Source organism: Urocitellus parryii, chromosome 5 (assembly GCF_045843805.1).
Source record: "Urocitellus parryii isolate mUroPar1 chromosome 5, mUroPar1.hap1, whole genome shotgun sequence".
NCBI classification, from domain to species: Eukaryota; Metazoa; Chordata; class Mammalia; order Rodentia; family Sciuridae; genus Urocitellus; species Urocitellus parryii.
In genome coordinates, this window is record NC_135535.1 from 5,914,158 (window position 1) to 5,932,713 (window position 18,556).

Consider the following 18,556-nt stretch of genomic DNA (forward strand, 5'->3'; position numbering starts at 1 on the left):
AGGTTTACCGTCCATTGTGAATCATGACTATTCATTTAAATCAAATTGCTTTTTCTACAAAATGCACTTCAGTGTGGCATTGAAGGTTTATTGTTGTTTTCCTCTGCACCCTCAGCAATTGAAGTTTGGAAGTCTGAGCCTCTGCAGATCAGCCTGAGTCCCACAGTGACACCGAACAAGTCCTCTAAATTGGGGCATTTTGTTTAAAATTAGTTTTTTTTTTTAATTAATTTTTAAAATTTTGAGACAGGATCCGGTTGTTTTCCAGGCTGGCTTTGAACTTGCCATCCTACTGCCTCCGCCTCCGGAATAGCTGGGATTACGGACGTACATCACTAAACCTAAGAAACTGAAGCACCCCAAGATTTCAGGCTTTGAGCTATTTTTAGCAAATAATTATTACAAAGTTCCAAATACCAACGAGCGTTCAAAGGCGAGTGATTTTTAAATGTTTTTAAGTCGCACTTTATAACATCTCAACGTGTTTGCTTTCGGGTTCCTTTGGTTTGACTTTTTTAAGGCGGTGCTGGGGATCAGACCCGGAACCGAGGCCCGCGGCACCTCCTGCACCACGGAGCTTCCTCTCCAGCCCACACCTCAGCTTAGAGGGAAAACACTTCCGACGGCACGCCCAGCTTTAATGGCTCAACTCATCTTCCGAATCCGAATATAAGGAGACTGGGATGGACCACGACTTCTCAGCACTTAAAATTCAGGGAAATTAAAAGGATCAGAGAACCCCTCCCACCCCGGGGGCTTTGCAAACCTGGCCAGTGCGGCCACCGCCCCACCTGCCCCAGCACGGCCGCCCCTTCCGGTTCTGAACGCTTGGGCACATAACCCCGCCCTCCCGGCATCCCCTGGGGCAGCCGCAGCAGGAGTGAGAAGAGACACGCCCCCCGGGGCGCGCGCGCCTATGCCAGCAGCTCCGCGGCCCCGTCGCGGACGCACGCGGTCCTCTGGGTCCCGGCCTCGCGCGGGGCGGGGCGGAGCAGAGCAGAGCGGAGGCGGAGCGGCCGCGGCCTGGCTGGCGGGCCCAGCCCGCGGGCGGCGGCTCCACATTGGCGCTGGCGGTGGCTCGGGCCGAGGCGCCATGGAAGCCGAGCCGGGGCCGGAGCGCGGCAGCCCGGGCCGGACACCCGAGGAAGGCGCGCGGGCCCTGGACGAGTTCGCGGCGCTGCACGGCCCGGCGCTGCGCGCCTCGGGCGTCCCGGAGCGGTACTGGGGCCGCCTGCTGCACAAGCTGGAGCACGAGGTGCGGGCCGGGCGGGGCCCCAGGCCGGGGGAACCCGGCTGCAGACGGCCCCCGTGGGTTGGCCGGCAGCTCCGGAGCCCGCGGGGAAGCGCGCGGCTGCGGCCGGGCGGAGGGCAGTGGGGCCTGGGCGCGCGGCCGCGATTAGCCGCGGGGTGGAGGGCGGATGCGCTGGGTCGCGTTGAGCGACCTAGACTCTGTCCCTCGGTGATTCAGCAGCGGCTTGGAGTTTGGGGCTAGAGCTCCAGGGAGACATACGCCTCTGTACCCCGACCCTCCAGGCCCAGGCCGGCCAGGGTGGCGCCGGGAACTTAAGGTGGACTAGGGCGTGTGTCGTGTGCCCGGCCCTCGGCAGCCCTGTGAGGAGTAGGACCCGTCGCCCCTTCTACAGATGAGAAAGCTGAGGCTAGGAAGAGACCTGTCGGGCTCAAACCCAGAAGTTGCTCTCAGCCGTGAATTTGTGTAGCTTTAGCTGTTTGGTTCATAGAATTCTGTGGTGTTTCTTCATTTGGTTTGGGCACAGATCACCTTCATTTTGCAGAATAAGAATTGACACTGTGGAAGATGGAGAAAGAAGGTAAAGGAAAGATGAAGGGTGTAGAGCTTTCTGGATTTTCTCCCTTTTGTGGAGTCCACTCCCGTGTGCCTGCCTCTCTAAGCCGAGACTTCAGAGGTCTCCTGCTCCTTCTGGCCCACAGGCCAGATGGGGCCTTTTCCCCCTGGAGCCAGGCTCCTGCAGGGCTCAGCCTCTAGAACCTGGACAGACTAAGTGGTGCAGGTGACCCGGGCCAGGAACTAGGAGTCCCATGGGCCTGGCTGCTGAACAGACCTTGCCCTCTCTCAGCAGTTTTTGTCCCTGAGTATTCGTTCCCCCGAAAACTTATGGGTGAGCTGCCCTTTGAATTTTGAATTTGCCCATTTCCTGAGCTAGATATGCAACAGAATCCTCTAAAATACTGGGCAGTGCCAGCAGGCCCCAGCTCCATAGCAGCCCAAAGATCACAAAGGGGAAGGGCAGCAGCTTAGGGCATTGCTGTGACGTACGGTGGGTTGGGGGTGTTGGGTGCATCTTCAGCCTTTGATGTTTTCACTTCAGTGCAGGTTTCAGCCGTAGCCATAAGTCGAGCATCTGTGCTTGGTGGCAGTGGCACTCCTCTCAGTGCATGTGCTCTGGAACAGGATTCCCTTCCCCCATCACCCTGGCCCTTAATTCTGCCACTGTTTTCTGAGGACTTCCCAGACCTGTGATGGGGATTGAGGCAGGGAGGACCCCAATTTTTAAGGTCCTGTTGTGTTGGATGAAAGGAGGACAATGTGGCAATGCCCTGGCCCCTGCCCAGCCTGCCTCAGGAGTGGTAGACCCTCACTCGGGCAGGTCCCTCACCATGGGAGCTCTAGCCTCATGTGGAAAGCAGGAGTAGTGGGAAAGGTGCACCTGGCTGACTGGGGACCTGGTGGGGGAGGGGAGGCGAGAGCTGAGGACTAAGCCACCAGTGTCCAGTACGTAGAAGATGGTCACCAGTGTCATGTCGTTTCTTCCCTGGCCACCCGGTTGCTGTGCCCTACCCTGGGGCAGCCAGTGTTTTTCCATTGACCTCCCAAGCTGTTACCAGTAGAGCTGAGTCACCAAGATGCCAGACACAAACCTGCAGCCATTGTCACAGAGTAAGACCAGGTCTGGGGTGGGAGGGAGCATGCCACCAAGACCAGTAGCTGCTGCACACAAGGGCCTCATCCTGTGACCCTAGTGCAACTGCCGACTCCTGCTTGAGCTTTCCACTGGTGACCACTCCCTTTGCTGTCTCCCTAGGGTCCCCTCAAGACCTGTCAAGTGCAGGCTGTGGTCACCTCATTCCACAGCAAGGGAGAAGCCAAGCCAGAATGGGGGTGGGCCCGCTGACCCCCAGAAGGCTGGCGATGGAAGGCTGAGGATTTGGGAGTACTTAGGCGAGCGAAGCCAGGCTCCAGCCCCTGCCTTCTTAGCAGAGAGCGAGGTAGTGGCCTTCCCAGGGCTGTGGCCAGCGTTAAAGCAGGACTCAAACCTCTGCCCAGCTCTCTGGGAGCCTCTTCTAGGTGATCTGTCTGCTGCACCCTGCTGGGCCCTTCCTTGCCCTTCTCCCGCCAGGAGTTCTTTCCCCCACCTCCCCAGAGCCAGGTCCTTTGGAGTCCACCCCTGTATCTTCACCCAGAAACTTCCTCAGGCTCTGCCGCTGCCCACCTGGTACTTGGATAGCCTAGCCCTTCCTCAGCTCTCAGCACCAGGCTCGTCCTCCGTGACCATGGAATGCCAGTCCCCACCAGCATCCCAATGCCGCCTGTGCCTGAGTAGCTAGTGAGCTGCCCCCGAGAGGCTAGAGGTTTCAGGGAGGACTGGAGTCAAGTCCCCCTGGGTGTCGGAACTTAATGTGTGCTGTTAGATCTGATTCCCAGAGCAGTCCTGGAAGATAGGTGGTACCCTTTTACACAAGAGGAGACTGGGTCACAGGGCATGCTGAGACCAAGTGCTCGCAAAACTGTCCTGTGGTCCAGGTTCTGTTCTAGGCCTGTTGGTGTGTGGGTCACCTAACCCTCCCGACACCCCCTTGAGGTGGTCCAGTTGTGTCTGTTGGACAGATGTGTAGGAAGTGGAAGGGCCGCCGGTGCCAGGCTGCAGAGTCTAAAGATAGCACCCCCACCCCCATCACTGGCTGGTGGCAGGAGCTAGGACCAGCCTGGCTCCAGGCACAGAAGAGGCCCACTCTACCCTGAGGATGGCGCATACCCCTCTGTTTCCTGCCAGCCCTGGGCTATTGGCTGGTCTGGCCGGGTGACACAGGGTCTCAGCTACTGTGGTGTGCGATGACTTCTGGTGAGAGGAAGTGCTCCCCAGCTACCAGGACCCTGACCCCCATTCACCTCCAGTGTGACCAGAGCCACCTTCTGCCCTTAGGACCTTATTTTTCCTGGAAAGCGAGAGACCTAAACTAAAGAGCATTCCCCTGTGTACATAGTCCATTTCCAAGAGTGGTGTCCCATGGGGCCAGCGCCTTGGATGATCTCGGCATAGATGATGCCCCTGTGAAGTTCTAGGAGGCCCAGTTTCCCCACCTGCCAGGTTTTTGTGGGTAGGTCAGGTAGTGTATAGGTCGTACTCCTTAGAGGAGTCAGGTTCATCCTCAAGGCCTTGATGTGGCCCTCAGCGACCCTGTGGCAGCAGTCATGACTGTGGTGAGGGTCGGGGTAGGGTCTCCTGCCCCACACTTGCTGACCCACGCTCTGGCCCCAGGTCTTCGACGCCGGGGAGATGTTCGGGATAATGCAGGTGGAGGAGGTGGAAGAGGAGGAGGATCCAGCTGCCGGGGAGGCGCGAAGGAAGCATCCCAACCCCGGGAGTGAGCTGTGCTACAAGGTCATCGTGACCAGTGAGAGCGGGCTTCGGGCCGCAGACCCCAACAGGTAGGATCCCAGGCCCATTGGCACCTCCACCTCCAGGGCCCAGCCCACTCTTACAAAGCTTGCACCAAATGTTGGCTGTTAGGGCAAAACTAAGTACAGACACTCTGCTTCCTGTGTGCTAAACAGCATCTTGGTCCCAGGACAAGCCAGTGCTGTGCATGCATAGCCAGTGCTGTTCCCACGGGGCTTCACAGTAGTGTCTGTTCCAACATGGTGAAGTCCCCCGAGTGCCTGCCTGTGATCTCATCATTGTCACAGTGGCCTCCTTGCAGGGTGTAAGACTTTGGTTTTGCTGAAGCATTTGGGCATGGTCGCCCAATTGGCTGAGGCAGGGTGCTGCAGGTGCCTGCCTGTTCCTAAGCATGGCTTCTCCTTGGACCCTCTCTTGGAAACAGGAACCTCTGAGACCCAGAGCAGGGCTGGTCCTGCCCACAGCTTCCTGTCTCCCAGGGACCACACAGAGCTATCTCCTGCCAAAGTCCTTGTTGGAATCTTAAACTTGTGCTGGCCCCTAAGGCTTACAGGGTCTGTCTCCTGGGGAGCTTTTCCCACCTCTTCCACCAGCCCAGCACCCCCACCTATCATGCAGTTGGGCCCAGGCTTGCCTCCTCCCCCAGGGCAGTGCGGTGAGTCAAGCAGCCGCCTCAGCTTGGGGCGCACTCAGCCCTCGTCACACACCCCACCTGAGCAGGCCTGGGAGGGGCTGGGGATCTGGCCTGGGTTTGGAGCCTCAGGTGTAAATTTCAGCTTCAGCCTTCCCCAGTTGCCCAGCCCCAACAAGCTCCTAGGCCCTCTCTTCCTCAGCACCCATTGGGTACAACATCTTGTCACGTTGCCCAGGGTCACCCCTGCATCCATCTTCAAGGGCCTAGCTCCGCCCTGAGTTCTGGAGTCTTCAAATCTCTGTCTCTGGATATGTAGCAAACCAAAAATCTAATATAAGCACAGCAAAATAAACTTTCCTGAACTTGCCCTGAACTTAAGGACCAGTGCGTTAGCTGACCCTTTCATTTTAAAGTGGGATGGATTCAGCCAGGAACAACCATGCCCATGAGCCACTTGAGTGCTTGGCCCCTCCTAAACTAGTAGGGCCTCAAACCCGGGCAGCCCCGTCCTGGGGGTGGCAAACAGGCCTGGCCTCAGACCTGCAGGGGAGCACATGCCTGCCATCTCTTGCAGGAGCTGGGAACTGTGTGCAGGGCTCAGCTCTCCCTCCAGAGGCCTGGTGTGCATGGGCACATTCTGTGGGGCAGCTCCATTGCACTCCCACTTGGCCTCCTGGTGTGGGGACCTTTGTTTTAGATGACTGCCTGCTCCTGTAGGGAGCAAGGTGGGGAGCCCAGGCCTGTCCTCCACCCACTTAGTCCAGCCATGGACTCTTACATGAGTGACCACTGTTGTTTTTCACCAGTACTCAGCCAAGTCAAGAGTGCTGGCTATTTGGAACCTTTTTTTTTTTTTTTTTTTTTTTTTTTTGCACCGAGGATTGAACCAAGGGGCACTTAACCACTGAGCCACATCCCTTTGTAATATATTTTATTTAGACAGGATCTTGCTAAGTTGCTTAGGGCCTTAGAGATGGCTTTGAACTTGGGATCCTCCTGCCTCAGCCTCCCAAGCTGCTGGGATTACAGGCATGTGCCACCCCACTGGTTCCAGTTAGCACATTTAATTAACAGAATGATGGGTTTCATTGTGGCATGGTTATGTACACAAATAACACTCTAGTCATCCCTTTCTCTTCCCCATCCCTGCCCTCCTATCCCCTTCCTCTCCAGTAGCCTCCCTCATGCTGGATCTCCAGACCTGTGTGGTGCTCACATCCACCTGGTCATGGGAAATGGGGAACCCCAGTGACCTGCATTAGAGCTCAGAGGAGGTGGCTAGCTGGAAGCCATATGCTGGGTGACAGAGCTGGGGTTTTGGCCAAAACCCATCCAAAACCATCCATAACCATGGTGGTGGGTTAACTGGGTATCAGAAGAATGGGTACAGGACCTAGCCCTGGGTGTCTTCTCCCTTCTGGTCCTCCTCTTTCCCCCTTTCCCTTTTGCCGTGGCTGCTCAGTAACTCACATGTGTCTACAGCATCTTCCTCATCGACCACGCCTGGACGTGTCGCGTGGAGCATGCCCGCCAGCAGCTACAGCAGGTGCCAGGGCTGCTGCACCGCATGGCCTCCTTGATGGGCATCGAGTTTCATGGTGAGCTGCCCAGCCCGGAGGCTGTGGCCCTGGTGCTAGAAGATATGTGGAAGTTCAACCAGACCTACCAGGTGGCCCATGGGGTAAGCCAGCCACTGGGTCCCAGGGGAAGGGAGCACAGGCAGGGCCTTTGTGGCCTTGGGCTGCTGGGAGCCCCCACAGTGAACAGGGGTTGGAGGTGGAGGCAGAGGGCCGCACCTGGCAGGGCTGGGTGGGCGGCCCAGGTGTGGAGGAGCTGGGCCTGCCCTGCCAGCAGGCCGAGGGCAGCGGCTTGCACCTCTGGCCCAGGGTCTGCCTCTCTGTGGGCTCAGTCCTGGGCCACCTCCTTTGGAAGGGGCATTTTTTCCTGTGGCCTCATCAGGAGAGGCTGACCCCCTTGCCCAGGACCATCCAAGGCTGGGCCCCAGGTGCTCGCCCAGGCTTGGAGCTCACAGGACCCAGCTCTCAGACCCCTGAACCTGAGCCCAGACAACTGAGCTGCCCTATTCCCTTCTGTCCTCTGGTTCTGCACCAGCCTTGGGAAGGGAGTCCAGGCCCTCTGGCCTGACCTGGGCCTTCACTACCACCTGTGGCCTCTCCAGGCCCCAGCCCCTCACCACTCTTAGTTCAGGAAGTCATGCTTGCTCCTCCTCCATGCCGCTGCCTCCAGGAAGCCTTCCCTGAACTCAGACTCCCTTCCCCACCACATGGAAAGTCCAGACTGTCCACATGGGGATGAGCCAAGTGCCTTTTTACCACACAGGTTGTCACGCTGTGTTACATGGGCTCTGTCCTGGTCTACAAGGGCAGGGCCCCTGTCCAGGAGGGACTGAACTGTCCCTCCAGACTCAGGAGAGCTGGGCATAGGAGAAAAGTGACAATTGCAATCACTCCATGCTTCTGTGGGCCGTGGTGGGCGGGCCAGTGGAGGGCACAGGGCAGAAGGAGCAGGCGGTGGACATGTGGGTGAGGGCTGCCCTGTGCCCTGCCCACAGACAGCCGAGGAGAAGGTGCCGGTGTGGTACATCATGGACGAGTTTGGCTCGCGGATCCAGCACGCAGACGTGCCCAGCTTCGCCACGGCGCCCTTCTTCTACATGCCCCAGCAAGTGGCCTACACGCTGCTGTGGCCGCTGAGGGACTTGGACACAGGCGGTAAGTCAGATCCTGCCCACCCTGTAGGACGGGCCTCGGCCAGCCCCTTGACGCCCCCACTGATGGGCACGCGTGTCTTGGCGCAGAGGAGGTGACCCGGGACTTTGCCTACGGAGAGGCAGACCCTCTGATCCGGAAATGCATGCTGCTGCCCTGGGCCCCCACCGACATGTCGGACCTCAGCTCCTCCACGCCCGAGCCGCCCGCCGAGTACTACCAGGTGTGGCCCTGCCTCCACCTCCAACCCAGGCCTGTCGGTCTGGTGGCTGCTGGAACGTTCTCCATCCGTCACCACGTTACTGAACACTGCTAGGTGCCAGGCGCCTAGCTGGTTACTGGGAGCGGGGAGGTGTTTGGGGACATCTGAGACAGGTCTTGCTGGAGCACGAGCAGCCTGCAGCCACATGCTTAAACACTAGGTGATAGGAGCTGGTCCTTGCAGGACGTCAGCAGATGCTGCTTGTTACCGGGGAGGCGTGGGCCTGCTCTGTCCCATGTCTCATCTGGAGAGGTCTCCCTCCTGGGCAAAAGGACACTGGGCTTCCCTGGCTGTCCTCAGGTGACTGGTTCTGGGACCCTCATGGATTCCAGAATCTCCAGGTGCTCCAGTCCCTATGTCAGGTGGTGCGGTGTTCCCGTGGAACCTACACTTGTCACCTAAGACGGGAAGTGTTGTGTGAACCCTTGTCACGTTATTAGGGACAAGGGAGAGTCCACATATTCAGGACAGATAGAGATTTTTGACTGACCACCTGTTGGTTGAATGTGAGAAAGTAGACCCAGGGATAGGAAGGGCCGACCCCATTCAACACGACGCAGCCCCTCTCCCGCAGACGGCAGGCCCCCGTCACTGAAATCAAAGTGATGCTCCTACTGGGCAGCTCCCCGTCAGGCCCCACCAGGATGTCGCTGGCCCACTCAAGCATCGGGCTGGTGGCAGGAGCTCATGCAGGGCTGTGGGTTAGGGACTAAGGGTCAGTGAGCCCCGGGAGGCGGGTCCTATAAGAACACAGCTTCTGCCCTGTGGCCTGCCATCGTGTCCCGTCAACTGGATCCAGCACACGGGAGCTTGAACCTAGCACCACAGGAGCTCACTCTCCTGTGTTCCTTACAGCCTTACAGTCCTGGTACATCTTCATTTTATTGAGAATGGGGAAATTGAGGCACAGAGAAACTAATTAACTTGCCAGAGGTCACATAGCTAGTGCAGAGCCTGAATCTGAAACCAAGGGCACGTGTTAGCCCACAGGCAGAGGCCACAGACCTTGCCCCACTGTGTTGGAAGCTGCTGAGCCACACAGACTGTGGTGCTTGGTATCTGGAAGGCTGCGGATGGGACTGAACAGGGCAGCTGGTGTTGGAGTGGTCGCTGCTATTGGCAGGATTGGCAGGGGTGGGCCTGGGCCTGAACCTAGCAATACCTCCATGGACACCAGTGGTGACCAAATGGCCTCTGCCAAAGGATTGCCCTTGTCTGTCCAGAGGCATGTCCATGCCCACGGTGTGCTCAGTGAGCTCGGGCCTGTGAAGCAGGGGTGCAGGGGACGAGGTGTGAGTCTGCCTTGGGGACAGTTGCGTCCTGGTCTTGGCTATTAGTGGAAGACAGATCTTTGCCTGGGGGCTCTGTGCTGACAGGAGCCAGGGCAGCCCTGCATCTGAGACATCCGTGCTTTCCTGCTGGACTCTGCAAGGTCGGGCCTGCGCCCAGGTTCACTCTGGGTGCTGACTGAGCGGCCCAGACCCTAGCAGCTCACAGCCGCAAACCTGTCACCTCACACAGTTCCCTTGGGCAGGAGTGGCTCAGTGCTGCTTTGCGGCCCGGGCCTCAGGTCCTCGGCATATGGGCCTCTGTGGGCTGCTGAAGCCTTGCCCCACACGGAGACCGACTTCCTTGGAGCTAGTGGCTGAGAAAGTGAGGCGGAGCCACGGGGCCTGTGGCCTGGCCGGAGCAGCACACTATAGCTGCTGCCTTCCCTTCATTAGCAATGGCTCCCCGGGTCCAGCCCACTGAGGCGATGGACCAAGAGCTGCCTTGTAAAGGGAGTGTCAGCCCCGAGCCCTCCACCCCTTTCCTGAGGCCCAGGTCTGGCTGTGACCCCCTGCCCCGCCTCCCTCCCTAGTTTGTGGGCAGGCTGTAAACCATTGCAGCATGCTTGGAACAGCCCTGCCCCCTGGAGCCCCCCAGCCCCTCCTGGGACAGGCCTGCCACCCGCTTACCCCCTGTGATCTGGAGATGATCCTGAGGAGGTTGAAAATGTTTGCCTTGTTCTTTTGACACCAAAGAAGAGCTGCCGGGTACCAAGGGGCCATGAGTTCCAGAATCCCAGGTGGGGATGGCCAGGGGCAGCGAGTGCCCAGCTCTGCAGGGCCCCACCTCAGGGCCGGGCTGGGAGGCACCTTCTCCTGCTCCCTTCACTAAGGTCTGTGTCTGCCTTTGGTGTGTTTCCTTCTAGGCCATTCTGGAGGAGAACAAGGAGAAACTGCCACTTGCCATCAGCCCTGCAGCCCATCCCCATGACCACGTCTTCAAGTAGGTGCCCCTTCTCTACCCTGGGCTCCTGGGTTGCCAGCTCCATACTCCAGGCCCAGGCCCCAGGGCACTGCCAGGCTCATGAGCCCCGAGTCCTGGCAGCTTACTGTCTGCACAGAGATCATAGAGAAGATGCAGCAGAGCAGGGAAGGCCCTAGACTCTCCCTTGGGACTCAGGATGGAAGGAGGCGTGAAAACCCTGGTGGGGTGAGGACACTCCAGGCTGAAGCTGGGGCCACCACCAGTCCCAGCTCAGCCATGCAGGGGCACCCCCAGGTGTCTGTGCGTTTGATCTTAGACCTGAACAAAGGCTGGCCACTCCCCAGAATGGGTGTCTGTGCTGACCGAGTGCTGGGTGCTGGAAGAGCCACCTGGGCTGCCAGGAGAGGCCCTTCCCAGGGCCTGCAGGTGTAGACTAGTGGATCATAACAACTAAGCGGGCAAGTCCAGGCTGGGCCCTGCGGATAGGTAGCCCTTCCACTTTCTCAGTCTTGGATGGCTGAGCACGCTTGTCCCTCCAGGAAGGTGGGAACAGTCACTCCGGCTTACAGGTTAGAAGCAGAAGTACAGGCACCGTGCCTACCTGGTGCTGAGCAAGGCCTGGGCAGGTCCACCTCAGTCAGGACGGATGGGTCTCTGCCTTCATGCGAACCCTTTCTGGAAACCCCCAGACACCTCCCTGGGCTGCCTAACCTGGTCCAGCCAGAAATGGACAGCACCTGCACTCTGCCCCCACAGGGCCTCCACCCCTTTCCTGAGGACAGAGGCTACGCTGGCCTTTCCTGAGGCCCCAGTCTGGCTATGACCCCTGCCCCTCCCCTCCTTGGGGCAGAAGCACATGGAGGCCCCACTTGTGGTCCTCCTGCTCGTAGTCACTTCCACCATGTGCCCTGCCTCAGAGCCCTGCCCGCCTGGCTCCCCGCCCTGTGCCCCTCCCACCTTCACATTCAGCCCCACCCCTTCAATGGGCTGGGTCCACCCCTCCCCCACAGGGGCTCCAGGACTCTTGTCTTGACCCCACACTGGCCTGCTTGGCCCTCAGCTTCAGAGGAGCGTTCTGGGGATATCCGCCCTCTCTGCGGGCTCTTAGCACGTCCAGGGGAAATTGGCCCGCTCCATCCTCCTTTTCCACATGGGGGAGGCCCAGCCTTCACTCAGAAGGACGAATTCATTCTAAAGAGAAACAGGAGGCAGGCCATGTGCCATCCTGCAGGGGGACGGAAGAGCACGGGCTGTCTCTGTCCTTCAGCAGATAGTAGAGGGAGCAGGTCTAGACTGCCCTGCCCTCCCCTCCCCAGGGTCCACACGGACGTGCAGCAGGTGCTCAGCCACCTCACCCACCCACGCTTCACCTTCACCCCGAGCGAGGCGGATGCTGACATCCTCTACCACTTCTCCCACTTCAAGGACTACAGGTGGGGTGCCCCCGGCCTCAGCGGGCTCCCGCTCCCCTCCCTCACCCACCCAAGCCCTCCTTCGCCCTGAGCCCCCCATTCCTGCTGCCATCTGCAGGAGCCTCAGCCAGGAGCGGCCGCAGGTGCTGGTGAACCAGTTCCCCTGCGAGAACCTGCTGACGGTGAAGGACTGCCTGGCTTCCATCGCACGCCGGGCAGGGGGCCCCGAGGGCCCCCCCTGGTTGCCCCGGACCTTCAACCTGCGCACGGAGCTGCCCCAGTTTGTCAGCTACTTCCAGCAGCGGGAGAGGCGGTAAGCCCCCAGATACGGCGCCTGGAAACAGGCCCCTGTGGCGTCCCATCCACACCCGGTGCCGGCGGCTCATTAGCTGAGCACCACTGAGTGCTGGTGTGTGCTGACCACAAGTACCCTCACCTCTCTAAGGCCTCTGCACCCAACCTCTGAAAGCTCCCCACTCCTGGGCCCGCCTCCAGTGCCACCTCTGTGACATTCCTAGGGCCTCTTAGGAGATGTTGGCCTCCCCCTCAGTGGCCAGGGTCCTGGGGTGCTTGGCTGGGAGGGCAGGCCTCAGGGTGTAGCCTGGCCGTGCCCTCCTTGCAGGGGGGAGGACAACCACTGGATCTGCAAGCCCTGGAACCTGGCCCGCAGCCTGGACACCCACGTCACCAGGAGCCTCCCCAGCATCATCCGGCACCGGGAGAGCACTCCCAAGGTGGGCAGCCCGGCGGAGCTTGGGGGCTGGGACCCCTGCAGCTAGGTCCAGGTGTCGGCAGTGACTGGGGTCGCCGGGCACACGGGGATTGGAGCTGGGGCAGGGTCCTCTCGGAAGCCCCGTCCTTCCTTCCACAGCCACTGCCAGTGCCAGTAGGGGAGGGCCAGTGTGGCATTCCAGGTGGGAGCAGCGAGACCCTCAGTTAGAACTGTCCAGTGTAGCCAGCCAGCCAGCCACAGCCAGGCGCAGTGGCACACTGTAATCCCAGCAGCTCAGGAGGCTGAGGCAGGTGGAACGCGAGTTCAGAGAACTGGCTGCGCCACGTACTGTGACAGCCCAGCAGGAGCAGTGGCCAAGCATGGAGCCCCTGGGCCTGTGGTGGCCTCCAGAGGCAGCACAGGGGAGTCACAGGACTGGAGACTCATCCAGGCTGTGGCCGCTGTGGTGGGTCATGCATGTGGCCAGGGCTGGAAGGAGGGGGCTGGAAGGCCCACAGTGGCAGCTTGGGACAGTGGGACAGGATGGTAGAGTCTGGGGGAGGATCTGTATTGTTTCAAATGCTGAAACAGATTTTTTTTCCTTCAACTAAAGTCGAGATGAACATGGAGACACTAGCTGCTGGCTAGAGCAGGGTTTGCAAGGCAGATGTGGGGTAAAGTGTCACTATGACTGGCCTTGGGTGCCAGGTGCAGGGGCCCTCAGTGGGCAGATGGAGGAGCTTACCCACGGGTGCAGGAGCTCAGGGTACTGCATCCCACCCAGGGGAGGTAAGAGTGGTCAGCGAGCCGGCATCTGTGTCCTCCAGGTGGTATCCAAGTACATCGAAAGCCCTGTCCTGTTCCTTAGAGAAGACGTGGGCAGCGTCAAGTTCGATGTCCGCTATGTGGTGCTGCTGCGCTCTGTGAAGCCGCTACAGCTGTTCGCCTATGACGTGTTCTGGCTACGCTTCTCCAACCGGTAATGGGCTGGCTGCTGAGGGCCAGTGGGGTCTGGGCCCAGGACCTTCCTTTATGGTGGGTCACAAAGCCTGTGCTGGGACTCCCCACACCCACCCAGCCAGCAGCCCCTGGGTATCGGGTGGTGATGACGCACCTTGGTCCTCCTGAGTGACCATGCGTTGGCTGTGACAAGTGACAGCGGGAGAGCCAGGGTGCGTCACAGGGAATCTTCACATGCTGCCCACCAGCCCCCACCCGCTGGTGAGACAGGTGCAGAACTGGGGGCCACTGGGGAGCCGCTGCGCACTGGGAGCCTACAGGCCTGCCTGTCTGCTTGTCCCCCAGGCCCTTCTCCCTTGATGACCTTGACGACTATGAGAAACACTTCACCGTCATGAACTACGACCCAGACGTGGTGCTGAAGCAGGTGGGGCAGCCGTGAGGCACCTGCAGGGTTCCTGTGTCCCCTCGGGGTGTCCTGTTCTCCCTGCCACCTGAAGTGCGCTGTGCCTGAGGATGTGGGGGCAGGCGGGTGGCCTGTCCCGAGGCCGGTCACAGCAGAGTGGGGCTCAGCAGGCTCCCCCCGGGAAGCTGCCTCACCTGGGAAGACACAGCTGTCCCTTCAGCACTCTGAGCACAGGAATGGAGGGGGCCACAGAGGTGCCTGTTGCCTGGCCCCACAGGAGAAAGGGTAGCCCCCACCCCGTGCCCATCTGGCCCTGCCCCTGCCAGCCTGTGGCCCTTCCTGGAGCCACATCTCCCATCCTCCCTGTGCGTCTGTCCCTCCTGGCACACGGCACACGGTACATGGCAGTGGGGCTGGGGGTGCTGGCAGGCCTCAGGCGGTGCACCTGAGCCAGGCAGGCACAGCCTGGGCAGAGCTCGGGTCCTCGGAGGAGGAAAGGAGGACCAGGCCACGGCATTCAGTGCCCCAAAGCTCTCTGCCCTGCCGGCTGGTTGGCAAGGGTTGAAGACAAGCCGTCAGGCGCCCCAGCTGGCCCGCCTGCTCCCTCCCCTGTGGCATGACCACCGTCCAGGCACACCTGGACTCCTCAGCATGTGCTCGAGCACGCCCCCCGCATCTCTGCCACCAAGCACCATGCTCCTGGATGGGCTTCACCAAGTGCAGCCCCAGGGCGCCCTGTGGCTTCCTAATTCCCACAGTTATTCACCCGAGCCAAGTGGGGCATTCTTGGAGGCATCCTGCTGACCCTGCCTGGGAGGGACCTGGAGAACGGGAGCTGCTGGGTAGCGGTGCTGGGCTCATGCACACCCGGCCAGGGCCATGTGGTCCTGCTGCCGCTTGTCCCTCTTTCATCCTTGGTCACGTTGAAGGCCAGCACCCAGAACAGCCATGAGGGCCTCAGAACGTGGTTGGTGCCGAGGCTCTTCTCTCTGCATTGTGAGGGGGTCATCTCCAGAAGCCCTGTCCACGTGCTGGGCTTCCTTGGGGCTTACCCTTCTCTGGAAGAAATCCAAGCCAGCTTATTCTGCCCCTCTTGGGGTAGGTCTTGGTCTAGTGGAGATCTCGCTGTTTTTCATTAGTGCAGGGACACAGGTAGGGCCCTGAAGACTGGGTCCAGGCTCTGTGTCAGGTGGGCTGTCCTGGTCTGGGTGCTGAGCTGCCCTGACTCTGCTGCCTGACTCAGCCTCCCGACAGCCTTGAAATCAGCTTGCTGTGTAGGTGTGTTCCCTGTCACAGGAGGAGAGGGGCTCGGAGGTTGACATGCTTTGCCAGAGCCTCACAGAAGCCAGAGTTTAAACCCAGTCTCTTTTCCCCTTTGTAACCTGGGGGGCTTGGGCCACATGCTGTCCTGCGGTGCTGTCCTCCTATTGCCCCAGCAAAGCAAGAGTGACCGCCTGGCCCTGTGTGTTGCAGGTACACTACGATGAGTTCATCCCTGAGTTTGAGAAGCAATACCCAGAGTTCCCTTGGAGTGGTGTCCAGGTGAGTCCCAAGCTCCACTGGGGGCAGGGCCAGGCTGCACACCTGCAGGAACTACCCCTTATACTCTGGGACTGGGTGGCTCTGAGCACGTGGGTCAGCCAGAGGGCAATAGGTTCCATCTGCTCCAGTGACCTGAGTCCCCTGGAGACAGGCTGAGCCTGTGAGTCCCTGGTGAGCCACGGGGGTGCTAGGGCAGGAGATGGGGCAGGTTTGCTGAAAGTGGACCTGGGGGCTGAGGTGTACCTCTGGGGTAGGACATTTGCCTGGAATGTGCAAGTTTCTGGGTTTGATCCCCAACACCAGAAATAAAGTAGACTCCCAGAGAAGGGAAAATGTCAGGTAGAGGTGACATGGATAGGTCTAGAGACAAAGGGTGTAGGGGAAGTTGACTTGGGCCATTTCAGGGCTAGGGTTCAGGCAGGGACACTGAATTGAGGCAGCTCTGGGAAGCCAGTCCCGGCATTAGGACCAACAGGCCCCTTGACTCACCCTCCCCGACCTTAGGCTGAGATCTTCCGGGCCATCACGGAGCTGTTCCAGGTGGCATGTGCCAAGCCACCACCCCAGGGCCTTTGCGACTACCCCGCATCCCGGGCCGTGTACGCCGTTGACCTCATGCTGAAGTGGGACAGCCGCCCTGATGGTGAGGGACCGCCCAGGCACCCTGAGCTGGAATGAGCCAGGAGGTCTAGACTGAGGGGCCTGGCCCTCTGGAGGGGGGACACCTGCCATGCAGAGGGCACAGGGAGACTGGCAGAGGGAGCCCCTGTCTCCCTGGCCCCAGCCAGGCCCTCTTGGTGACAGCCCACCCTGCCAGCTCTGCCTCCTCTTCCCCTCTGGGCTGAACTCAGCGTCTGCCCTTGCTGTGATGCACTCTCGTCCCTGGGGCTACGGTCTGCTCCTGCCTGGCCATGGGGTGCAGGTGGCAGTCCAGGCCAGCCTGCAGAACCAGGAGACTTATTTCCAGGTCCCCATCCCCTGGCCCCCTGCAACCTTCTCACCTGCTTCCCTCATCCCCAGGAAAGCGGGTGATGCAGCCCCAGATCCTGGAGGTGAACTTCAACCCAGACTGTGAGCGAGCCTGCAGGTACCACCCCAGCTTCTTCAACGATGTCTTCAGCACCCTGTTTCTGGACCAGCCCAGCGATTGCCATGTCACCCGCCTCGTCTAGGGCCTCCCACCTGTTCTTGCTGGCCAGGTTGGTGCCTCAGTTCTCTGAGCTCCTCCTGCCAAGACCCTGACCTGCCACCTCCTCTTCTACAGTCCCTGACCAAGTCATAGCCTCGGCCCAAATCCTCTGCCTTCCCGGCCCTGTCCCTGTATCACCCGCTGGGATTGAGGGTCCTCCTCTCTGCTGTGGGTCAGTGAGGACACCACTGGGGCCAAGTGGTACCCCAGCCCCCTCTACACCCCTCACCACTGACTGCGTGAGTGAGTCCCCAACTTTACCAAGGGCTTTGTTCCTGGCACCGGGAGAGTCTGGATCCTGGGCTGCTGTTTCCAGAGGTTAGGGGACAAGGGTTCCTTAGAAATGGGGCTCTGAGGGAAGTGTTTGGGAACTCTGCATAGAATGAGGCCTCGTTGGGTCTCTTTCCACAGTGTGCCCTCTTGCCTCATGGCTCCCACAAGCGGGGTGACAGATGCCCCAGAAAGCCTGGGAGACCCTGGCCACCAGCCACACTCCAGCCCCCACCAGCAGACCTCTGCCCACGGCCAGGCAGGAGGGCTGGCTTCTCCCCTCTCATGTTTGAGAGTGGCCTGTCCTCTGGAAAGTCGGCCTACCAGTTCCCACCAGAGCCCACCTGTTCACCAGGCACCTCGCCACCCTCTGAGATGGGCCGAGGTGCTCTGGAGAGGGTCTCAAGGATGAGTGTGGGTGGCAGAGCGCCAGGCAGGAGTAGCTGAGAAATGGCCGTGGCTAGCAAGGTGATTCCAAGGAGGACCTCAGTTCAAGACAGGTGCTGTTGTCACTAAGGTCCAGAGTCAGCGTGTGGGCATTTTGTTTTTTAACTTATGGGAAGAAAATGTAAAATTTTAGTTCTTTCCTGATTTTTTTCTGGAATTTTGGTCACGTGCCAGCGTTCCTTTGTTTCATGGTCTTGAAGTGTTGTTCTGTGTCCTGAGGATGGAACCCAGGGCTTCTCACTTGCTAGACAAGTGCTGTACCACTGAGCTACATCCCCAGCCTTTTTTTATTTTGGGACAGGATCTCACTAAGTTGCTCAGGCTGGCCTTGAACTTGTGATTCTCCTGCCGCAGCCACTCAGTAGCTGGATCACAGTGTGCCCAGCAGCTGCCAATGGTTCTGGTGTAGCTGCAGTGCAGTGGGCAAGTCTCTGTCCAGGTAGGAAGGAGCTGCTTCCAGAACTTTCCAGCACACAGGAGGACAGGACAGGGATCGTGGTATCTGTTTCATTTTTGAAGCTAAAAGCAATTCTTTTCATAACAAAACTGGGTGTGATTCTGCCCACCATCTGTCTCCAGGCACATGGACCACCTCTTTGACTCGCCTCACCCTTTAGCTGGACATGGCCCTCCCTCCGCCCAGCAGGGCCATGGCTGTGGAGGGCAGGGTTGGTGCCGCCTCTGGTTTCCTCACCTGGAGGGTGGGCTGCTAGCCTCTCAGCTCTCACCCTGCTTAATTTGTACTGCAATAAAGTATGACTTCTTTGATGGCTGCTGCTTTCTTTGGGGTCCTGGAGGCACAGGCCTAAGCTGGTGTGGCAGCTGTGTCCCCTAGAGTCAAGACTAACAGGGTGTGGGTGAAGCTATGACTGCGTCCAGACCTCCGGGTCCTAACAGGTGGCACTCTTGCTGGCTCCGGGTTCACCTAAAACCTGTGGCACAGTGGGCAGGGGTGGCCACTGAAATCAGGTCCATGTGTCCCCTGAGAAATAGTGACCAAGCACCTTTTCTGTTTCTAGATGTCTATGCAAACAACCCCAAGCAAGGCCACCAGCAGGACTCCATGTCCCAGCTGAGGCACT

The 18,556-nt window shown here is 59.5% G+C and overlaps 1 protein-coding gene across 2 annotated transcripts; it reads left to right on the plus strand.

Annotated features, from left to right (window-relative positions):
- Positions 1-1,027: 1,027 nt before the first annotated feature.
- Positions 1,028-18,242, plus strand: Ttll12 (tubulin tyrosine ligase like 12). Of its 2 annotated transcripts, XM_026394344.2 has the most exons (15): positions 1,028-1,255; positions 4,518-4,687; positions 6,775-6,973; positions 7,865-8,024; positions 8,111-8,244; positions 10,478-10,554; positions 11,853-11,969; positions 12,067-12,261; positions 12,571-12,682; positions 13,488-13,639; positions 13,966-14,047; positions 15,500-15,568; positions 16,073-16,211; positions 16,589-16,767; positions 17,776-18,242. In XM_026394344.2, exons 1-14 carry the CDS (start codon positions 1,094-1,096, stop codon positions 16,738-16,740), a joined length of 1,920 nt encoding a protein of 639 aa, XP_026250129.2. In that variant the 5' UTR covers positions 1,028-1,093; the 3' UTR covers positions 16,741-16,767; positions 17,776-18,242. The 2 variants fall into 2 exon arrangements, with proteins under 2 accessions (XP_026250129.2, XP_026250128.2); XM_026394343.2 differs by having other exon boundaries at positions 16,589-18,242.
- Positions 18,243-18,556: the final 314 nt, after the last annotated feature.